Source organism: Nomascus leucogenys, chromosome 16 (assembly GCF_006542625.1).
Source record: "Nomascus leucogenys isolate Asia chromosome 16, Asia_NLE_v1, whole genome shotgun sequence".
In the NCBI taxonomy this organism is placed as follows: Eukaryota; Metazoa; Chordata; class Mammalia; order Primates; family Hylobatidae; genus Nomascus; species Nomascus leucogenys.
In genome coordinates, this window is record NC_044396.1 from 8,925,980 (window position 1) to 8,950,982 (window position 25,003).

Consider the following 25,003-nt stretch of genomic DNA (forward strand, 5'->3'; position numbering starts at 1 on the left):
GGTTATTTAATCCATTGTCATTTTTCTTTTTCTATCAGTTGTAGGTAAGCCTAATCCTAACTAATATAGACTAAGTTGTCTGCCAAAGCAAATTCTATGAGAAGAAATGGATACATTATTGGTTTCTTCAAACTGTTTCTTAATAACTCTGAAGAGGAAAGGAAAAACATGCCTTACATGGAAAATGATTCAATGTTTTTAGTCAATCAAAGAAACAAGAACAAAATTCTGAGTTAAGAACTGACAGTGTTCAAATCCCAATTAGGTGACTTTCAACTTTGGATTCTTCCTTCCTGTCTCCCTGTCCATTCTCTTTCTTTCTCTTTCTCTTCCTCATCTTCTCTCCATTTCCCTCTCCCTTCCTTTCTACCTTCTTTTCTTCTTTTTACTTAACTTAGCTCTCAAGTTTAAGCTAAAGCATATTTTGGATTCTTTAAATATTTCAGTTTTTAAAAATGTTTAGCATTTAACATGATTCTTATCCTTTATATGAATGCAAGTTCAAGAAAGATGATTCAAGTTTTGCCTGCCACCAAATTTTTCTACAAATGCCAATATTTAAGAAGCTGTATCCACCTTCAAGAAGTGACATTTTTCTTTTTAGTCTTCCATAAGAAACTAAGCTTTTTCAGATGAAAAAGAGATGCTACCCATAATTTTTGAATTTTTTGATAATTCCATTTTTTGAGAATTCTTTGTTGATAAATACATTCTTCTAATAATTAAAACATATCTACTTCTCTCTCTCTCTTTTTAGAGACAGGCTCTTGCTGTATTGCCTAGGCTGGAGTGCAGTAGTGCACTCACTGCAGCCTCTAATTCCTGGGCTCAAGTAATCTTCTTCCCTTCCCTCAGTCCCTCAAGTGGCTGGGGTCATAGGTATGTGCCACCATGCTTGGCTATTTTAAGTTTTTTTTAGGTATTTTTTGTTTGTTTGTTTGTTTTTGTAGAGATAGGGTCTCACTATTTTGCCGAAGCTGGTCTTGAACTCCTGGCCTCAAGTGATTCTTTCACCTCAACTTCCCAAAGCTTTGGGATTACAGGTATGAGCCACTGTGTCTGGTCATCTGTTCTCTTTCTAAATTGTTCACTGTGCAGTTATATGAGGAGTACTTTCCTCTATCAGTTCACTTTTGGGCATAATATCCTTAAGTTGTGGCCTATTTATCACAAATATTTCAACATGGTTCTTAGACACTTCAACAGACCTTCTATCAAACAAAGGTTACAGATAAGTTTTAAATTAGATGGAAATAAAATCCCAGGCATTCAAGTTGTTATAGTTTAAAAAGAGCAATTATTTGTATTTTTCCTACTTAATTCAGCTATACCTGGAAAGAACGTATCTTGGGCAAAAATGTCAAGTTAGAACATTTGCATTCTAATCAACTATGAAATTTATCCTAGTTACATACTAAAGTGACTCAGAAAAAATAAGTGGGAATTTGCTTAAAAAATAATTAGCCAGAATAGACCATATCTGGGGACACAATTCGTTTTTAAATTAGGTATGAAATGAAGATTTGTTTATTCTTGGCAAGATTTCCTTTTTAATTTGCAAAGATTGAAAAGAGAAATTTTGGTTTTTGCTTCTCAAATTAGCAAAGAGTCATGACAGTTTTCCTCAGATTTGCAATGTACATTTTAGCTAGTTTTAATGAAGACAAATTCTTCTCAATCAGGAGTTTCCCATTCATTAAGTGAGACAGATGGCAGCCTTGGCATATTTTGTTAGAGCCAGCCTCTTGAAACTGGCTGCCTCCCTTATTTAGGTCTATAGGAATAGCTGGGCTTATTTTTCTGAAGGAAAAATCAAAGAAGTCAATATTTTGCTAGGGCAAAGTGTCGAGTGTCTTCAAAACAAATGAGCCAACCACCTCCCAGATTTGAAGTGGTAAGAAAGTGTGTTTTCATTTTTTTCATTTGAGGGACACATACCCTCACTTTATGTGGTAGGTGGAAGGCTAAGATACTTGGGGATATACACATTTAGAGATTTTCCTAAGAGATGTTTGAGATTTCTCTGATTTGTGCTATTCCACAACCCAAGACATTTTGTGTCCTTTGGTAATTCTCTAACCTTCCCCGTAACTCCCTTGCTTAGATTTTGCTGGCTTTGAAACATGACCAGAAGCTCAAATAAAGAAAAAGTAAGCTGGAAAGCATCCCAGCTTCCTGCGGTGCTGCACGAGGTCAACAGAAGACGCTTAAGAAAGGATGCATCATTCACACAAGATAGAAGGCACGGCCTGAGGAAGGGCTGGCCAAGGTTTACAAGACTCAGTGCTAAGGTGGCTCCAAGAGGAAAAACACTGGCTTTAAATGTTCACCTCTCCATTCCAGTCAGCACTAGAGGCTAAAGAGCAGTGGATGTCCTATCTTCAGTTTTGCCAGGGCCACTTCTGAGGAGAGCTATTGAATCTAGAGCTGCACCATCTTTTAAGATAGTTAAGATTCTGACCAATGAATACAAGCTAAGGGATGCATTCATTTTCCCTTACTCTGACCAGACACACAATTGCATGTGGAGAAGCTGAGGTTTGGCAAGAACATACAGTGCATGTAGTGACCATGTCTTTGCTGAAGACCCTACTGGATATGCACAATGCAGAGTGCATTCTCTAAGACTGGAGACAAAAGCAAGAACTGCAAATCCTCATTTCCATGGAACAGTAACCGTGACAGTACTTCACTGAAATTACCCAGATTAATGGGTAATTGCCGAGTATTACTGTACAACTCTGCACTTCTTTTTTTCCCTTTGTCTTACAGAAGCATAGCCCCCAAAGAGTAGCCAGGAAGATGAGAGGCAGGGAGAAGAAAAGAGAGAAGAAGAGGTGGCAGATCAATCTAACTTGTTTCTGATGAGTGGCAAATATCCAGAATGTTAGGACAATCTTTGTGGATTGCTGAGGTTGGAGATTGAAACAGTTTGAAAGATTAAAAATGAAAACATATACACCATATTAAATAGTTGCCTATATTGAATATTCATAGACAAATCACTAATGTAAGGATTTTCTCCTCAAGCTGTTATCTGCACTTAGACAAAGTTCAGACTCTGCAGTGCCTACTAGAAGTATGTACAAATTCACGTGAAGATAAAATAGAAACAAAATTTAGTATGGTTCTATTTTGTGAAATGTTAACCATGTTTTATTTGCATGTGTATGCTTGGGGGTAATTAAGTGACAGTTTAAAATATGTCAATACTCATTTTATCCTTCTTTTTTACTGACTCTCTACAGTTTTGATGTTTTGTCAGCCTTTTCAATAATCGTAATTATACTAACAATAATTATTGGCATTAGTTTTGGAATTTGAATATTAAAGGTTTTTTTTTAAATTTTATTTATTTATTTATTTTTGAGATGGAGTCTCGCTCTGTCGCCCAGGTTGGAGTGCAGTGGCGCAATCTCAGCTCACTGCAAGCTCCGCCTCCCGGGTTCAGGCCATTCTCCTGCCTCAGCCTCTCCGAGTAGCTGGGACTACAGGCGTCCACCACCACGCCCAGCTAATTTTTTGTATTTTTAGTAGAGACGGGGTTTCACCGTGGTCTCGATCTCCTGACCTCGTGATCCGCCCGCCTCGGCCTCCCAAAGTGCTGGGATTACAAGCGTGAGCCACCGTGCCCGGCCTAAAGTTATTTTTAAATTAAAGCATTTTTTAGCTTATTTCAAATCATTTAAACTTGGGCAACGTTTTCCCAGCTGCTTTTAAAAAACGGAGTTTGTTGTTTCCGTGGGCTCTTCATAGTGCTTGAGTGGAAAGCAAGAGCTCCAGACAGGGTACAGAGGAGTGTTTTGACATTATTAATAATAATCACCTCCTTTAATTGTGGAGTGCTTCGCTGTGTACTGAGAATTTTTTTACATTTTTCGTTAAATTCCCACCTCATCTTTGGGAGGTAGGGATCATAGTTCCACTTTATAGATGGGGAAAACTGTAGTGCAGAGATGTCAAACACTGTCCAAGAACATGGTGGTGGATGGGACCCAAACCCCAACTTTTGCTCCCATGTTCTCTGTCCACTGGCTATGGCTCTTGCCCCTGTGTACAGATACAGGCTCTGGACAGGTTCACCAAATCCCTTAGGCTTCAGCCCCCTCATCTGCAGAATAGTGGCTTGGATTCCACCATCTTCAAGGTCCCTGCCAGCTTTTCTTTATTTGAATTTGGATTTATTAAGTAGAAAAAAAGTGATGGGAGTTTGTGGGAACCAATGGATTAAAGGGGTATAATCTGGAGGCCAGTGAGTCAATTAGGTCTCCAAATGGCTTACTGTGGTTGTGATGAGCTTGGTGGAATGAAGGCAAACTTTGTCACATTAAACTCTGATTCTTAACAGAGTCTCATGAAACCTATAGGCTCCAAAAGAAGAACAAGAAGAAAAAAGACTTTTACACACATGCAAACATTTGTAACAGTTTTAGGTGGTTAATAGACTGACTTCTTAGAGATGCATGGGCTGAGTTAATAACCACATATTCACAACTTTCTGGCCTATAGGGAGCTTCACTGTGGTTGGTCACAAAGTGAGCAAAACTTATTTTCATATAAAAAATAGTGATTGAGAAATGTGGGCAAAAGAATGTGAAAAGTGTATATATTTTATGTTGAGAACAGAACAAATTATCAGTGATGATGAAAATTAGCACAGTGGTTGTCTATGAGAAGGTAGGCATTGCCTGAAAGAGGGCATAAGGGAATTTTTTAAAGTGACGGAAATGTTCTGCATTTTGATTGAGGCCTTGGTTACTTGGGTATGTACATTTTTCAAAACTAATCAAATCGTACCATTAATATTTGTGCATTTTACCATATGTAAGTTTTATGCCAGTTAAAAAAATACAGCTGTGATGTGTTTTCAAGACAGTCCTTTTTTCCACAGATAATTGCTTCCCATATCATTTTCTTGGTTACTGGGAAGGGGTAGGAGAAAGAAAAGCTGATGTTGCTCAAACGTGAATGTCTCCTTTAGAAGTATTTATAGAGAATGCCACAGCATTTTCAGGCTTCTTTTGAATATCCTAAGAGCAAAGTTCCTGACTGCAGGTCTATGTTTGTGATTTCTGTCCCACAAGCCCATGAGCTGTATGTTTAGGTCTGACAGCAGTGTCAGGAATGGAATAATGAGTAGAAAATATGGACCTCAGAGACACCCATATTCCCTCCAAAGGGGAAAGGGGTTCTACCAATCCTTTTACTCTTCCATGTGCCCACAATATGGATATATATACGTGTGTATATATATATACATGTGTGTATATATACATATGTATATATACACACGTATATATATATACACACGTATGTATATACACACGTATATATATACACACATGTATATATATATACACACACATATATATAAGGAAAAACAAGATATGCACGAATCTGAAAATTTAGATTGCCATAACATTGTTCTGGGTTTTAAGAAGTCAGGAACAAAGGAGGACTCCACGTTTTGTTTTATGCTGTTGAAAAAATGACCTATATCCAAAAGCTGGATCCATTATTTGTACCTATTTATCACCTGTCACAGGGTCTACCTTGGTGGCTGATAACCACAGGTAATGTCTGCTAAAACAAATTCATCAGGCCTAGAATAACTTCAACAGTCAGCAGTGCTGACTTAACATCTCCACAGCACGCACTGAGATTTCTCTTAGAATTGACTGTAGAAGGTTTTCACAGATTTGCTTTTTCATTTTGCATGCCTCACATTAAATATTGTTAAAAATTTAAAACCAAATTCTGTTTTTTCTTTTTTTTTTTTTTTTTTTTTTACAATTTACAAGTGTTCATACAAGAAGAAAACGGCTAAAAAAATACCCACCCAAGCACCTAGAACTCATCTAGAGAACAATGCTAATAATACAAAGGCTGTGACCAAAATGCTCCATGATTCGTGGGAAAGCCAGGAAGCACAGTCCAGCCTCTGGAAGGAACGTCAGGCGGGTCGGATCCACCGAGGCGTGCAGTCAATGGTCCTTTGCTCCCTAAGTCAAGTTCAGCAGCCGCATTTCTGGTTCAATGTCATTACTTATTTCGACCTAAAACAGAAAATACAAATTGCTTTCAAGAACTTCAAAGTTGACAGCTTAATATCTTTTATATTCATTGAGGCCTTTTGAAATGCAAAATAGCTCCTGGGTGCACCTGGTGCTGTCTGACTGTAGCAATAAGAAAGTTAGAGACTTGGGCTTTCCTGCTTTTCAGATTAGGGCGTGGTAATCAGGCATCATCATCAGAGTGCAGGATGATTTCCTGGGAGAGAAGTGCCAACCACACAGTAATTGTTGTGTGATGTGGAGTAGTCGCTATTGCTTTTCTTAAGAGTAAAGATAACAGGGTAGTGTTGTGTCCACAAACTATGAGATACTCACATAGCCTGTCTTTCTACAGTAGGCTGGTGGTTAAGTGCTCAAGATCATCCTGCTCTTGCTTTCATAACACCCAATCATTGACTTATGTTCCTTACACACATCCCATCCTGTGATGGCTACTTTTATGTGTCAGCATGGCCAGGCCATGGTGTCCAGATGTTTGGTAAAACTTCAGTTTACCTCTCACTGTAACGGTGTTTTTAAAAATTTTTTTTTATTTTAAAAAGAGATTAACATGTAAATCAGTAGACTTTGAGTAAAGCAGATTGCCGTCTGTAGTGTGGGTGGGCCTCATGCAATCAGTATAAGGCCTTAAGAGAAAAGACTGAGGTCCCTTGAGGAAGAAGAAAGTCTGCCTCCAGACTGTCTTTGAACTTGAGCTGCATCTCTTCCTGGGGCCTCCAGTCTGCCAGCCCCCAGATGCACGCATGTGTGGGGACACACACACACACACACACACACACTCTACTGGTTCTGTTTCTCTGGAGAACCCTGACTCATACAGATCCCCATCTCCAATCACTGTTGTCTCCACACTTCTGGCAACGACTTTGCTTATTCTATCCTAAGCCGTAAGCCTTTGGAATGTTAGGGCATCAGCTTCTGCATCTTTGCACAATGTCAACCTCAACATAGTACCTACTGCATAGTTGATACTTCATAAACATCTGTTGAACACTTTTGCTCTCACAGTTTCTCTCCTATGAAAAGTCTTAGCTAATCCAAACCCTACTCACCTTTGAAGTTTCAGCTGAAATTTCTTCTCCACTGTGAAGAAGACTTCCAGTTCTCCCTCAGCCATTTTGCTTTCTCATCCTGCTAAGAGCAACTCTCAGGCTATCAGCTCTTCCCCATGTCAGCTGGTGGCATCCAGGCCTCATGATTAATTACTTTACCCAGGCATGCAAGTTTTCTTCCTTCAACTAAATTATAAGCGTCATTCCAACAGACCGCGTTTCACACTCACTTCATAACCACATCTAGCAACTTCTTTTCCTCTACTTCAGTTTGATGACTTTATGCCTTGGAGTGAACTCTTCAGTTATAATTTGGAATGGCTGAAAAATTTCCCAAAAGTTTTACTTTTTGGTTGCCACTCTTCTCGCTGTACAGCATGAAGAAAATGACTAAAAAAATACCCACCCAAGCGCCTAGAACTCATCTAGAGAACAACTCCCTCCTGCACGCCTCAGGAATGGGAATCCTCCAGACCTCTCCCTGTGCCTCTATCACATTTCCTCTGCTCATCTATTCTCTACATTCTGAATCTCAATGTCTACCCTTTCTACTCCTTGGCATGTTAACAGGGATTTAACCTAAAAGAGAAAGGGATGGGATTATAATGGTGGAATTTTATAGCTTTATGCAATCTTTACGTTAGAAGGAATTTCCAAGGTTTGTTTATCCATCCAATACATGAATCCCTTTGAGAGTGAGGATAAGGCAACAGGAGAAGGTGTTTTTCTTTGTTAGCAGTAGTGTCAGTGAGGGTTTGGGGGAACTTCTAGGTATCCATTACATTTATCTTTAACACCAGCTCTGCCTCTAGCGAACATTTTCTGCTTCTGGGCTTTAGCAACATGGATTGGTGAAGCAGTGAAACAGGCTGAGCCTGTTCCTGTGATGTCAGGTAGGAATTCTGGAAGTGTTATTTCAGGAGCTGGGAAAGATGTCTGTGGGAAGTTTTTGCAGAAGACAGTGAGGCTACTCTGAAAGGGGGCATTCAAAGGAAAACCTATTGGCAAACCTGTGTTAGGTTTTATTAACAGATTGACTTTTAAAAAATCAAACAGGGTTGGGCACAGTGGCTCACGCCTGTAACCTCAGCACTTTGGGAGGCCGAGGCTGGTGGATCACCTGAGGTCAGGAGTTTGAGAGCAGCCTGACCAAAATGGTGAAACCCTGTCTCTACTAAAAATACCAAAAATTAGCCAGGCGTGGTAGCGGGCACCTGTAATCCCAGCTACTAGGGAGGCTGAGGCAGGAGAATCCCTTGAACCTGGGAGGTGGATGTTGCAGTGAGCTGAGGTCACGCCATTGCACTCCAGCCTGGGCAACAAGAGCGAAACTCCATCTCAAAAAAAAATTCAGACACAAAGATAGACAGAATAGTATTATGAATCTCTATGCATTCATCACTCAGCTTCAACTAAAATGAAAGTTACGCTATTAAAGTTTCACCTATCAACCAGCACCCCCCACTGCCTTTTTTGGCTAGAGTATTTAAAATCAAATCTCAACTATTATATCCTTTCATTCATATCTCTATGCATCTCTAACTCAGTGATTCTTAACCAGTCGACACTTGCCAGTATCTGGAGACAGTAATGGTTGTCACAGTTTGGTAGGGAATGGTGTTACTGGCACCTAGGCGGTACAGGCCAACAATGCTGTTAAATATCCCACAGTGGCACAGACCCACTGCAAAGAATTACCTTGTCCAAAGTCAAAAGTGTAGAGGTTGAAAGAACCTGCTCAATTGGTAAGAATTTCTTTTCTTCTTTTTACCTATTCATTAGCATACCTATCAGTATTTGAGAATTCTTCATTTCCTAAAGCTGTACGAACATCAGATATCAATATTTGTAAGCATCAATAATGTAATTTATAATGAAATTTCTTTCTCATCTAGTAATGTTAACCATATCAAGATGAAGATCATATAGCCTTATAACTCATTTGTGCTATTCCATTTTCCTCTGTTCCTTTTGTTTTCACTTCCCTTGTAATGTTAATCTCTTAGTACTGATTTCTGAAGAGTTCATTTACGATTAAAGATGTTAACATTTTGTCAAGAATTGCAAATATGTTTTTTTCTCATTCGTTTTACTGTGGTGTTTTATTTTTTGGTTATATAGAAGTTGTGTATTGAAATATAATCTAGTTCTGTTTTAAAAAAAGTTTTAAGACCAAGCAAACCACATATACACAATGTATTTGACTCTCTTTAAATCAATAACAGTTTCCCTTCCTTTCTCTTCTTTTTTTTTTATTTGCTTTATACTATTTCCCACATGCTAGATTTGTCTGATTGCTTCCTTGTGGGGAGATTTAACTATTCTTGTATTTCTATAGTATCAGTCCAAGGTCAGGCTTGACTTTATGGCAAGGCATTTTATAGGTGGTGCTGTGCACTTCTTATTGTAGCACATCTGGGGACACAATGTCTCGTTGCCCCACTTTTTTTCTTTTTTTGAGACGGAGTCTCACTCTGTCACCTAGGCTGGAGTGCAGTGGCACTATCTCGGCTCACTGAAACCTCTGCCTCCGGGTTCAAGCGGTTCTCCTGCCTCAGCCTCCCAAGTAGCTGGGACTACAGTCACACACTACAACTCCTGGCTAATTTTTTTGTTTTTTGGTGGAGACAAGGCTTCATCATGTTGCCCAGGTTGGTGTCAAACTCCTGACTTCAAGTGATCTGCCCGCCTCCGTCTCCCAGAGTGCTGGGATTACAGGCGTGAGCCACCATGCCTGGCCTGGTTGTCCCACTTTTAATGATGCTATGATTGATCGATGGGTCTGCATAGAATACTTCGATTTTGGGGATCCTTGAGATCATCTCCCTCTTTCTCTTTTTCTGTCTCTCTTTTTGCAGACGTTTGTAGATATGTTAGTAGTTACTTAAGGGTAACTGCTCTCAAGGCAGAATGGAATCAAGTGTTTCTTCTGATAGAACTGTAAATGTTTCTTTTTCTATTGCTTTTCTAATCACTTCTGTGTGTGTGTGTGTGTGTGCGTGCACTTTTTTCCTGTGTATTGTGTAATCTTTCCTGTATATTGTTTCTTCCCAGAACTTATCATAATATGGGGATTATAAATTTTTTTATGCCAATATTAAGTTCAAAATATGTGTATTTAACAAAATTTGGTTTATACCATTGGCTTTAATTTTAAAATCAGAGGATACTTTCTCTTGGAAACAGGGCAAAATGACTTTTTTATGTTGTTGATTTTTTTTTCAGGGGGTGGTGGTGGACTATATCTCCACATCACTGCATAAATCTATTTTCTTGGCATTGAAGTCAATGGCAAATACCCAGCAAAGTTCTGAGAAAGTCAGGAATTGATATGCTCCCTGGAGGACACTGTTCAGATATGGGCTTTCTGATTTTGGAAAAAGGCTTTATGTGCTTCACAAGGAAGCATGAGAATCAGGCTCCACAAATTTTAGGGGCAGAGAGTGAAGCCACATGTTAAAGGAAATGATCTCTGTTTCCTTTGACATGCGACTGGCCACTGGTCACAGCAAACCCTCTTGCATGTTGCCAGTTTCACTCTTGGCATCATTCCATCCTAACAAAAACAGAGGTGCACTAACTGGATACGACAGTGACAAGTTTGAACTGCATAAGCTATATAAACACAGCCATTTCACTGCTACATAGTCAAATAAGTATATATCAGGATGTGTTCTTACAGTAGTCCGTGACATGGTACAACCATTCTTATGATGCATCAAAAAGTTATTAATGTCAGTGACAAAGGGAAAGAGGTCCAAAGCTAGAGAGAGCAACGAGCCCTGAGTGCCACTGCATTGGTGCTAAGTAAGGCAGGCACACAGGGAAGCCCATCTCTCCTTTGGGACAACTAAGAAGGCGCTGAGTGCATTACAGCTGCAGTGCTCTTGAGACAGCCCGGGAGAGTTAATGCCTCACGAAGTCCCTTCCATTTCCAGGGACTGATGGTAAGCCTCAAGGAACAGGGCTCCACCCTTAGTAGTGGGAACAGTGAGACAGCCACTGATATGAGCGGATCACAGTCACCTTATAGTCACATGCCACAGGAGAGAGACAGCCTGCAGAATTTGACATAGCTCAGTGCAGGCTCTATCTGGATAAATATAAGATGTGAAGGCTAATCAAGGACAAATGAAAACAGTATCAAGACAGTTATTCTATTCCTCTTTAGGTGCCTCCAGCTGCAGTTTACTAACACATGGCTGGTGATTGTTGGTTTTTAAATCAAAGTTTGAAAGCACGTTACTCCACCTTCCCAACTCCACACACACACACACATACACACACACACACACTGATTTGTCCTACTAGCTGGTGCTTAATGTAGATGCTATAAATTCAAAATGGCCTGACATCAACTTACATGTAGGGGTACTAATACAAGACAGCTGTTCTCAGGAAAGAGCAGAGAGAGGTGACAACCTCTGCATCTGTCCTACAGCCTGATCATCAGAGGTGGGTTTCCTGTGTACCTGGATTGTCAGAGACAGAAAGCAGGCAGTGAAAGTACCTGTGGAGCTGGCTGCAGGGCTACCCCGAAATAGGGATTGGCCTTGGCTGTCTTCTAGTACCTAGTTGCAATAGCAGCCACTCAATCAGCAGTGGCCACATAGCATGTAGCAATTTTTGTGAAGAAAAATTAGCCTCCAGCAAAGGCAATCAGACAAGTTAAGATACCAAAGAAAAGTCAAGTTTTCCTTTGGAAGCCTTAGAAAAAGATTTGCTGAGAGTTATGGGGGAATCTCAGGTCAGCTTTTCTCATCAAGTCTTTCTGAACTGCAGTCATAGGCATCATCCTGATGGAAATTTCTAACATAATCAGATCTAGCTCTACCTTTGCTGTAGAAGTCAGTTCTGGAATTCCAGCTGCTGTCCTTCTTTGATAAACTGCCTTGCTCTAATTATTTTTATGTGAAGAATTACTGCTACATGGAGCTTAATCTTCCCGGTACCCAGTTGCTAACCATTTGGATGGAAATACACCAGTCATGATTTTGACAAACTTCAATTTAGTTGCTCACAACGTTGTTCTCTGAAATTCCATATCTCTTTGATAGCTGTATATGTTTATGCCATGCTATTTTTCTTCCTGAGGGGTAAATCTGCTTTTGTTAACCCCCTTCTCCTGACGTTACTGCTGCCCTTACTGTAAGCTGATGTGTAGGTATCCTTTTCAAGGCCACTGCTGACCACTGGGCTCTGCGTTCTTATGATAAGAGCAGTCTTTACTCTTTCCTTTCATGGGCGGTGCTGTCAGTGAGTGGGGCCAGTGATGGAGTAGATCCCGGTGGAGACTCCATGGCAGTTATGGTGAGGCTTATACCTCCCTCGCTGGCAGTTGTGGTAAGATATTGAAACCCAGCACAAATTACTCCTGACCTGTGTATCACATGTCCCCAGGCCAGACCCAGATAACCACCGCTGAAAGCATCTCGATAGCTTTAGGCATAATGGTGGAGCCATGGCTGCTGCAGGTCTCTTAGGGTCCTCACTGAGAGCTGTCAAGACACCTGCTCTGCTTAAGCCTCTGCTTCCCATCCATTCACTCACTTTATACGAGAACTATGGCAAACATCAGATTGGGGAGTCATGAGCTTCAACTTTGTCTTCTGTAGAACGGCCAAGCAAATCAGCCTCCATGCTGGAGATACCCCTTTTCTTCTGCTGCTTTTTTTCCCCTTAAAGACTTAATATTTTAAGAGCAGTTTTAGGTTCACAGCAAAATTGAGAAGAAGGTACAGAGATTTCCTAAATGCTCCCTGCCCCTGTCCCTGCCCTTACACAGCCTTTTCCATTATCAGCATTCCCTACCACTGTGTTACATGTGTTACAATTGATGAACCTACATTGATATAGTCACGCAAAGCCTATCGTTTACATTAGGATTCACTCTTGGTGTTGTACATTCCATGGGTTTGGACAAATGTATGCTGAAATATATCCATCATTCCAATATCATACAGAGTAGTTCTATTGTTCTAAAAATCCTCTGTGCTCTGTGCTTTGCCTATTCATGTCTACCCTGCCACAACCCTTGATCTGTGTACTGTCTCCATAGTTTTGCCTTTCCCAAAAAGCCATATAATTGGAATTATATAGCATGGAGCCTTTTCAGTTTGACTTATTTCATTTCATAACATGCATTTAATGCTCCTCCATGTCATTTCATGATGCCATAGCTCATTTCTTTTTGGCATTAAATAATCCATGGTCTGGATGTCCCAGAGTTCATCCATTCACCTACGGAGGACATCTTTGTTCTTTATCAAGTTTTGGCAATTATGAATAAAGCTGCTATAGACGGGGCGCGGTGGCTCACGCCTGTAATCCCAACACTTTGGGAGGCCGAGGTGGGCGGATCACAAGGTCAGGAGATCGAGACCATCCTGGCTAACACGGTGAAACCCCGTCTCCACTAAAAATACAAAAAAATTAGCCAGGAGTGGTGTCGGGCGCCTATAGTCCCGGCTACTCAGGAGGCTGAGGCAGGAGAATGGTGTGGACCCAGGAGGCGGAGCTTGCAGTGAGCTGAGATAGCGCGACTGCACTCCCCCCTGGGCGAAAGAGCGAGATTACGTCTCAAAAAAAAAAAAAAAGCTTCTATAAATATCATTGTGTAAGTTTTTGTGTGAACAAAACTTTTTAACTTCTTTGGGTAAATACCAAGGAGCTCGATTGCTAGATCTTATGGTAAAAGTATGCTTAGTTTTGTAAGAAACTGCCAAAGTATCTTCCAATATAGTTATATTTATTCTGCTTTTGATAAATTGTGTCATCTTTTCAAAGTAGCTCAATTGCTATTTCTCAGGGAAGCCTTTCCTCGCTAAGGGAGAGTTAACTATTCCCCCTCCCGCATAAAATTTCCTTGGGGATAGATATTGTTTTGCATCTACGCTTTCTATGTAGATCTCTCCTCCTAGATCATTGGCTGCTAAAGGTCAAATCTCAAGTATTATTTATCTTTATATCTCTGGCACTTAGGTTGTGCCTGGCGTGCACAGTGTAGGCAATCAATCAGTGATAGTAAAGTGAATTAAACTGATGTGATCAGTGGGCTTTTTTTAGCTTGATAGCATTACTTTAAAAGAAACAAAATATGAAAGACCAAATCCATATGTGAACCACCTTACCTCTATCTCAACTCCACTTCCCATATACACATTCACATACAATTTGACTGTGGACACTTGAAAGGTGCACTTTGTGGTTATGAGCAATGACACACTCAAACATAAGAATTAAGGCTTCCTGAGTTGAGAGAAGAAGGCGTCAGACGATCAAACTACTCTGAGCTACAGGAGGAAATTCAAAACAATAGCAAAGAAGTTTAAAACTTTGAAAAAAAATTAGAAGAATGGATAACTAGAATAACCAATGGAGAGAAGGGCTTAAAGGAGCTGATGGAGCTGAAAGCCAAGTTTCGAGAACTACGCGAAGATTGCAGAAGCCTCAGTAGCAGATGCGATCAACTGGAAGAAAGGGTATCGCTGATGGAAGATGAAATGAATGAAATGAAGAGAGAAGGGAAGTTTAGAGAAAAAAGAATAAAAAGAAATGAACAAAGCCTCCAAGAAATTTGAGACTATGTGAAAAGACCAAACCTATGTCTGATTGGTGTACCTGAAAATGATGGGGAGAATGGAACCAAGTTGGAAAACACTCTGCAAGATATTATCCAGGAGAACTTCCCCAATCTAGCAAAGCAGGCCAGCATTCAGATTCAGGAAATACAGAGAACGCCACAAAGATACTCCTCGAGAAGAGCAACTCCAAGACACATAATTGTCAGATTCACCAAAGTTGAAATGAAGGAAAAAATGTTAAGGGCAGCCAGAGAGAAAGGTCGGGTTACCCACAAAGGGAAGCCCATCAGACTAACAGCTGATCTCTCAGCAGAAACTCTACAAGCCAGAAGAGAGTGGGGGCCGATATTCAACATTCTTAAAGAAAAGAATTTTCAACCCAGAATTTCCTATCCTGCCAAACTAAGCTTCATAAGTGAAGGAGAAATAAAATACTTTACAGACAAGCAAATGCTGAGTGATTTTGTCACCACCAGGCCTGCCCTAAAAGAGCTCCTGAAGGAAGCACTAAACATGGAAAGGAACAACCGGTACCAGCCACTGCAAAAACACGCCAAATTGTAAAGACCATCGAGGCTAGGAAGAAACTATAGCAACTAACGAGCAAAATAACCAACTAACATCATAATGACAGGATCAGATTCACACATAACAATATTAACGTTTAATGTAAATGGGCTAAATGCGCCAATCAAAAGACACAGACTGGCAAACTGGATAAGGAGTCAGGACCCATCAGTGTGCTGTATTCAGGAAACCCATCTCACGTGCAGAGACACACATAGACTCAAAATAAAGGGATGGAGGAAGATCTATCAAGCAAATGGAAAACAAAAAAAGGCAGGGGTTGCAATCCTAGTCTCTGATAAAATAGACTTTAAACCAACAAAGATCAAAAGAGACAAAGAAGGCCATTACATAATGGTAAAGGGATCAATTCAACAAGAAGAGCTAACTATCCTAAATATATATGCACCCAACACAGGAGCACCCAGATTCATAAAGGAAGTCCTCAGTGACCTACAAAGGGACTTAAACTCCCACACAATAATAATGGGAGATTTTAACACCCCACTGTCAACATTAGACAGATCAACGAGACAGAAAGTTAACAAGGATATCCAGGAATTGAACTCAGCTCTACATAAAGTGGACCTAATAGACATCTACAGAACTCTCCACCCCAAGTCAACAGAATATACATTTTTTTCAGCACCACACCACACCTATTCCAAAATTGACCACATAGTTGGAAGTAAAGCTCTCCTCAGCAAATGTAAAAGAACAGAAATTATAACAAACTGTCTTTCAGACCACAGTGCAATCAAACTAGAACTCAGGATTAAGAAACTCACTCAAAACCGTTCAACTATATGGAAACTGAACAACCTGCTCCTGAATGACTATTGGGTACATAATGAAATGAAGGCAGAAATAAAGATGTTCTTTGAAACCAACGAGAACAAAGACACAACATACCAGAATCTCTGGGACACGTTCAAAGCAGTGTGTAGAGGGAAATTTATAGCACTAAATGCCCACAAGAGAAAGCAGGAAAGATCCCAAATTGACACCCTAACATCACAATTAAAAGAACTAGAAAAGCAAGAGCAAACACATTCAAAAACTAGCAGAAGGCTAGAAATAACTAAAATCAGAGCAGAACTGAAGGAAATAGAGACACAAAAAACCCTTCAAAAAATTAATGAATCCAGGAGCTGGTTTTTTGAAAAGATCAACAAAATTGGTGGACCACTAGCAAGACTAATAAAGAAGAAAAGAGAGAAGAATCAAATAGATGCAATAAAAAACGAAAAAGGGGATATCACCACCGATCCCACAGAAATACAATCTACCATCAGAGAATACTACAAACACCTCTATGCAAATAAACTAGAAAATCTAGAAGAAATGGATAAATTCCTCGACACATACACCCTCCCAAGACTAAACCAGGAAGAAGTTGAATCTCTGAATAGACCAATAACAGGTTCTGAAATTGTGGCAACAATCAATAGCTTACCAACTAAAAAGAGTCCAGGACCTGATGGATTCACAGCTGAATTCTACCAGAGGTACAAGGAGGAACTGGTACCATTCCTTCTGAAACTATTCCAATCGATAGAAAAAGAGGGAATCCTCCCTAACACATTTTATGAAGCCAGCATCGTCCTGATACCAAAGCCTGGCAGAGACATAACCAAAAAAGAGAATTTCAGACTAATATCCTTGATGAACATTGATGCAAAAATCCTCAATAAAATACTGGCAAACCGAATCCAGCAGCACATCAAAAAGCTTATCCACCATAATCAAGTGGGCTTCATCCCTGGGATGCAAGGCTGGTTCAACATACGCAAATCAATAAATGTAATCCAGCATATAAACAGAACCAAAGACAAAAACCACATGATTATCTCAATAGATGCAGAAAAGGCCTTTGACAAAATTCAACAACCCTTCATGCTAAAAACTCTCAATAAATTAGGTATTGATGGGACGTATCTCAAAATAATAAGAGCTATCTATGACAAACCCACAGCCAATATCATACTGAATGGGCAAAAACTGGAAGCATTCCCTCTGAAAACTGGCACAAGACAGGGATGCCCTCTCTCACTGCTCCTATTCAACATAGTGCTGGAAGTTCTGGCCAGAGCAATCAGGCAGGAGAAGGAAATAAAGGGTATTCAATTAGGAAAAGAGGAAGTCAAATTGTCCCTGTTTGCAGATGACATGATTGTATATCTAGAAAACCCCATTGTCTCAGCCCAAAACCTCCTTAAGCTGATTAGCAACTTCAGCAAAGTCTCAGGATACAAAATTAATGTACAAAAATCACAAGCATTCTTGTACACCAATAACAGACAAACAGAGAGCCAAATCATGAGTGAACTCCCATTCACAATTGCTTCAAAGAGAATACAATACCTAGGAATCCAACTTACAAGGGATGTGAAGGACCTCTTCAAGGAGAACTACAAACCACTGCTCAATGAAATAAAAGAGGATACAAACAAATGGAAGAACATTCCATGCTCATGGGTTGGAAGAATCAATATCGTGAAAATGGCCATACTGCCCAAGGTAATTTATAAATTCAATGCCATCCCCATCAAGCTACCAATGACTTTCTTCACAGAATTGGAAAAAACTACTTTAAAGTTCATATGGAACCAAAAAAGAGCCCGCATCGCCAAGTCAATCCTAAGCCAAAAGAACAAAGCTGGAGGCATCACGCTACCTGACTTTAAACTATACTACAAGGCTACAGTAACCAAAACAGCATGGTACTGGTACCACAACAGAGACATAGATCAATGGAACAGAACAGAGCCCTCAGAAATGATGCCGCATATCTACAACTATCTGATCTTTGACAAACCTGACAAAAACAAGCAATGGGGAAAGGATTCCCTATTTAATAAATGGTGCTGGGAAAACTGGCTAGCCATATGTAGAAAGCTGAAACTGGATCCCTTCCTTACACCTTATACAAAAATTAATTCAAGATGGATTAAAGACTTATATGTTAGACCTAAAACCATTAAAATCCTACAAGAAAACCTAGGCAATACCATTCAGGACATAGGCGTGGGCAAGGACTTCATGTCTGAAACACCAAAAGCAATGGCAACAAAAGGCAAAATTGACAAATGGGATCTCATTAAACTAAAGAGCTTCTGCACAGCAAAAGAAACTACCATCAGAGTGAACAGGCAACCTACAGAATGGGAGAAAATTTTTGCAACCTACTCATCTGACAAAGGGCTAATATCCAGAATCTACAATGAACTCAAACAAATTTACAAGAAAAAAACAAACAACCCCATCAAAAAGTGGGCGAAGGACATGAACAGACACTTCTCAAAAGAAGACATTTATGCAGCCAACAAACACATGAAGAAATGCTCATCATCACTGGCCATCAGAGAAATGCAAATCAAAACCACAGTGAGATACCATCTCACACCAGTTAGAATGGCCATCATTAAAAAATCAGGAAACAACAGGTGCTGGAGAGGATGTGGAGAAATAGGAACACTTTTACACTGTTGGTGGGACTGTAAACTAGTTCAACCATTGTGGAAGTCAGTGTGGCGATTCCTCAGGGATCTAGAACTAGAAATACCATTTGACCCAGCCATCCCATTACTGGGTATATACCCAAAGGACTATAAATCATGCTGCTATAAAGACACATGCACATGTATGTTTATTGCGGCACTATTCACAATAGCAAAGAGTTGGAACCAACCCAAATGTCCAACAACAATAGACTGGATTAAGAAAATGTGGCACATATACACCATGGAATACTATGCAGCCATAAAAAATGATGAGTTCGTGTCCTTTGTAGGGACATGGATGAAACTGGAAAACATCATTGTCAGTAAACTATCGCAAGGACAAAAAACCAAACACCGCATGTTCTCACTCATAGGTGGGAATTGAACAATGAGAACTCATGGACACAGGAAGGGGAACATCACACTCCGGGGACTGTTGTGGGGTGGGGGGAGGGGGGAGGGACAGCATTAGGAGATACACCTAATGCTAAATGATGAGTTAATGGGTGCAGGAAATCAACATGGCACATGGATACATATGTAACAAACCTGCACATTGTGCACATGTACCCTAAAACCCTAAAGTATAAAAAAAAAAAAAAAAGAATTAAGGCTTCCTGTACAATTCTGCAGTATTACCTAGGAATGAGCTGTTGGCTGGAAACTCCGCATATGGAGTTCAAAGCTACCTGTTCACATACATGTACCTGGGAATATGCTAAGGATTCTTCTGATCCCCTTATTAAAGTGGCTTCCTCACAAAACCTGGCTTTCTACTTCATGGTGATAAGAGGCTTAATAAAAATCAAAGCCAGCATTCATTCCCCTCTCTAACAATTTCTCACAGAAGGTTGGCTTTTTCTCCAAGCTGTTGCTGGGTAGTGACATGGCATCACTGGGTTCAATGGAATTCAATATAATGGGCTTATTAAAAGAAATCAAGTAGACTGACAGAGGCAGACTGGATAAATGCTGAAATATTTGCATACTGGTGAAGAGGACAGATACTGACCTCTTAAATTGTTTCATGCACAATGATTTCAATTCAGGCTTAGTTTGATTTTTAGATTTTTGCTTCCTTCATGGTTGAAAGGCATTCCATATTCATCTGACATGATAATATGCATAATCTGTCAAAGCAGAAGCTTGTTCTATTGCTTTCTGTAGAGAATAGCTTGTAGTTTATGCTATATTCAGCTATCCACTGCTAGGTCAGCAGTGAACAGGGATGCTGAGAAAACCCTTGGAGCAGATAGTGGAGTTGATCAAAGCCTTTTAGGTGATCTTAAAAGTATGTTTTGGGTGTTTTTGATTCACAGAGATGGAAGTGACTTTAGAGAACATAAGTGGAAGTCGCTTGCCTCTGGGCCATGCCACAGAACACCTTTTTGAGGTACATAGGTACATGGGCGTCCAGTTTTTGAAAGTCATTCAAGAAGAAAATTCCGTTATCAACATTTATCAAATGGAGTTTTTAATAACTTTCCCTAATAGAAAGATCTCTCTTAAATTGCAGCATTTTTCATATTGCAATTTCTCTGCTGAGTTTTTTTTTTCACAGTGGAGATAAAAGAAACCATTCATCATCCTCTTATCACATAACAAATATATGAAGACTCTCTAAGTCACCACTAGGCATTGTCTTAGTTCTTTTCACTCCCAATGGACTAATCATCTTGATTATTGTCACAATCCCTGACAAGTTCTCCATATCTACAAATATCAACTGTTGGAACATATCCTTTATGAGCACTTAGTGATATGAGTAATGAGGTGGTGACTGCTTGGTTCTGGAGTGTTATATAGGGTGAATGTTTTTTCCAAATTGGATTTGCTTTAAGAAACCAAAATTTATTTAAACATCTATCATGCGACAGGCACAGTGCAGATTTGTGTTGCCTGTGAGCTATGTTTACTTTAGATCATTCTGCCAGAATAAAGTTAATTCAACCTGGGGAGGTAGAGGAATCAGTGTAGCCTTCTCAGATCTTCAATCCTCACATATGCTGGGTGCGGGGGCTGCATATTTGGGTAAGAACCACTTTGGCAAAGAGGCAGCAGGTGAAACTTTTCATATGTGTTTATTATACAAGCGACTATTTTACATAATTTCTTCTATCGCCATCGAATTACAGAACACCGAGCTGAAAGAACAAAAGATCATCTGAGTAAGTCCATCATATCAGGTTGGGTGATGGTTTGCTACCCAGGAAAGATCTCGGCTCCACAACTTACTAATAGTGGAACTTTGAGAAAGTTGCCTAACCTCTATGAACCTCAGTTTTCTTATTTATAAAGTGGGAATATTAATCAGCACATTGCAGTGTTTTCATGAAGATTTAGTGAGATAATATATGCAAAGTGGTTAGTGTATGATAGCTATTATTAATTTATACAGTTTTATATGTGCTACTTGGAATTTTCTAGGAATGGAGTCACCGCATTTCCATGTTTCCTAGTATTTTATTAATTAGGTGACTTAAGATTTCTTTCTTTTACTCAACTGAAATCTAACCAGTTTTAGGTGGTTTGGTTGTTGCTGACTTCCTTTCATGTCTTCTAAGAACATAGAAAACTTGTTCCTGAACTTGTTAGTCAAATGTTCGAGTACTGGGAAGAGTAATAGGCAGCTTTACATATACCATACACACATTATCCAATTTAATCTATTTCACCCCTGTGAAACCATAGTATGGTGATATAACAAGTCTCAGAGACACTGAGGAAGGCACCTGGACGTCACATGGAGGACCTGGATTCACTGCAGGTCTTTCTCCCCTTTTTACTTTGCTGTGCTGCCCCAGGACACATATTCATTCTTCACTTCCGCAGATTAAATTATCTCATTCAAAAAAATTTAGTTACCACCTATTGATAAGGGGAATAAGACAAAACTACTGTTTTTGAAATATAAATCATGTCACCAGCTTCAAATCCTTTTTGGAATGAATAATAATAATGATGATGTTGGGTTACATGTGAAAGGTGTGTTTTAAATATGAGTGGAAAATTAAACCAATGATTAGTAGTAGTAGCTTCAAATTATTTCACTTTTCGTTAGTTTTGGCTGAGTTAGAAGGATTAATATTTTCCATATCATCACACCTTTACTTACTGGTTTAACAGGCTTTAACTCAACATGATCCTGGTAGTAGGAGTGTGTATCAAGTCCACCTATGAAATCAACTGAAAATATAACATAGGCCAATATGAATAAGTGTGTAAAAAATACACATAATACTAAATGTTTAAAATAGAATGCATAAGAGCAAAGTTAACAAAAATATCCGTTCACCATAAAATGAAAAAATGTTTAGTAAAAAGGACTACTAAAAATATTGTCAATGAGCCAAAAAGAGGAAATTAAAAAAATACACAAATAACCTGGATTCATAGGGTCTGAAAAATTTGTTATTGGTTTCAGTAAAAAATGAAGTAATATTAAATAGCATGAAATTTTAAATAATGTGTTTGTCCTTAGGCATACAGACATGTCCTTTCTCCCTATATATCAAAAGATATACTGTCTCCTCTTGCTGCCAGAATCCTTTCTTTTCCTTAAGAATATGTATTGCATCATTAGAAAGGCATTTGAGAAGCCACACAATCTATCTCCATGCCTTCTGTCCCCAAGCCACCCCCCAAAAATAGGCATCTGCCTTTTGCAAAGGTTTTGTTTCCTCCCTATTGGCAGAGTAACTGGCTGTCTGTATATACTTCTCATCTTTGTAATATTCTTTCCAGTTTCTTTTGGTTTGGTCAAAGCCTCAATCTTTTCTTCTCCCAATTCTAATGTACATGTATGATGTTTGTTTCTCCTGTTTCATAGTCCATTAAAGATACTAATTACTTTAAACCAAGCTTTGGTTGTATTATAGCACTCTAACATTAACAGGCATACAGGCATGTAGGAAAACTGAACTCTCAGGAGTGTGTGTGTGTGTGTGTGTGTAAATGCCAAGCAAGTTTGCTAAATGAAGGATATGTGTAGTATATTTTAGCCCAAATATTTTCCCAGATACTGTAATTTTGCCTCCGTACAGAGTAGCATTTTTTGGCAAAAATTTTATGAGACAAAACCCATAAATAGTATCTATTTATGATTCTTTTCACCAAATATAGACACTATAAAATTGTAAGCCTTCTCAAATCAACTTCTATTCCTTCTGGTGCAGAAAATACATTTTTCCAATTAAAAACTGGGGCTCCATTCTAAAATGTCTTTTCTAAAGTCAAGATATCTCAAAGGGAAATTATAAAATTAAAAAATCAATTCTTGTGCAACATTTTGAGTTCTCATTTGTCTTCCTTTGCTTTTGTGAGGATGTAGTTCAATGTTTTCTGTAACCTTTCAATTATTGCAATTTATGAAGAGTTCTGAAAGTTTTTTGGGGGTGATTTGGTTTGTTGAATAATCAATTTAAGTTTTTCAATTGATCTTGAATGCAATGCAACTAAAATGTAGAAGCTTCATTTATAAAAATACTCAGAGACATTATAAGAAACTTAGGTTGGTTTACAAAATAGTTCTTCAAAGGTTGAAATAGAACTCAGATTGATGAAGGGAAGGGAAGAGAGAAAATGTATATTCTTTCATGCTGAAGTTCTTATTGTTTTCAACATCAGCCTCATCACAAAAATATTCTATTTTATTTACTCTAAATGTGTGTGTGTGTATACATATATATATAAATTTTGAAAACACTTTGAATTTCTGTTTTCACTGGTAAAATAGTGTGGCTTTATTAGGATGCAGTTGTAAGTTTCCTCTGCACTTGAATTCCAAATACAGTTCTGCTTCATGTATTTTTTAACTTAGTAAGAATAATTTTTGTTGTTTTTTTAACCCATATGTTGTACTTCACAAAAGTTGCATTGTATTATTTCCACAAAATAAATATATTTTTCTTTAATATTTACTACTTAATTAGATTATGACAGGATTTAAAATAATATCAGAGTTTTACCTTGGACAGAATGAACACCTAAAAGGCCTATGCTCGCTGGGCACGGTGGTTCATGCTTATATTGCTAGCAGCAATATAAGGGAGGCCAAGGTGGGAAGATTATTTGAAGTCAGGGGTTTGAGACCAGCCTGGCCAACATGGTGAAACCCCGTCCCTATTAAAAATAAAAAAATTAGCTGGGCATGGTGGCACACACCTCTAATCCCAGCTACTCAGAGGCTGAGGCAGGAGAATTGCTAGAACCTGGGAGATGGAGGTTGCAGTGAGCTGAAATCATGCCACTGCACTCCAGTCTGGGTGACAGAGGGAGACTCTGTTTCCAAAAATAATAAAAATAAAATAAATAAAAAATGAAATAAAATAAAGGCTTATGCTAAGCCAGGTGCAGTGGCTTATGCCTGTAATTCCAGCACTTTGGGAGGCCAAGGCGAGTGAATTGCTTGAGCTCAGGAGTTTGAGACCAGCTGGGCAACAATGGTGAAACGCCGTCCCCATTAAAAAAAAATTCAAAAATTAGCTGGATGTGGTGGCATGTGCCTGTAGTCCCAGCTACTTGGGAAGCTGAAGTGGAAGGATGGTTTGAGCCTACAGGGCAGAGGCAGAGGTTGCAGTGAGCCCAGATTGTGCCACTGCACTCCAGCTTGGGAAACAAACTCAGATCCTGTCTACAAAACAAAGCAAGCAAACAAACAAATTTAAAAGGCTTATGCTAATTCTATGAACTTGATTAAAAAATTAAAAGTATTTAAATAATTTAATTGGTGTTCTGTTGAAAGCATTTGATGAACTAATATAATTCCAGTATTATAAACTGGTATATAAGACTGATATCATTATTTTAACTCTGAGAAATTCTTCTTCTCCTAATGTGTCAGTGCATTAACCTACGCTTTCGGGTGCTCTCCACTGATCCTACCAGCTGGATATGGTGGGAAGAGTTGCTGGTAGGAGCTGTAGATTGCAGTGCCTCTCCCACACCCACCTGAGACTGGAAGGAGTTAGCTATCTCCACTACTCCTATCCAAGTACATATCTTTATCAGTGACCAGGTTGCATACTGCCCTTGAAAGGAAGGTGCTAGTTATATTGCGTCTTTTAAGTTTTGGAGAAAAGAGAGCGCTATTGTTGGTTTTCTTACAGATTTAACCATACAGTTAAAAGATAATTCTAAAAAAAAAAAAAGGATTCGGTTTATTGCTCATGCATCTCACATACCTTTATAAGACTATGGTAGAAATGGAAAGAGTTGTCTACGTG

The 25,003-nt window shown here is 39.1% G+C and overlaps 1 protein-coding gene across 3 annotated transcripts in view; it reads right to left on the reverse strand.

The window, feature by feature from the left end:
- NKAIN3 (sodium/potassium transporting ATPase interacting 3) overlaps positions 1-25,003 on the reverse strand; it is a 686,257-nt gene that overhangs the window by 28,670 nt on the left and 632,584 nt on the right. Inside the window, exons 6-7 of one of the 3 annotated variants that reach the window (XM_030795129.1) lie at positions 21,895-21,965; positions 5,370-6,056 (exon numbers count right to left, since the gene is read on the reverse strand). The exons of 1 other annotated variant lie outside the window; for it this stretch is intronic. In XM_030795129.1, coding sequence (XP_030650989.1) covers positions 6,003-6,056; positions 21,895-21,965 — 125 coding nt within the window. In that variant the 3' untranslated portion in view covers positions 5,370-6,002. Of the gene's footprint in view, positions 1-5,369; positions 6,057-21,894; positions 21,966-25,003 lie in introns of those variants that run through there. One more of the 3 variants, XM_030795130.1, reaches the window with a different exon arrangement.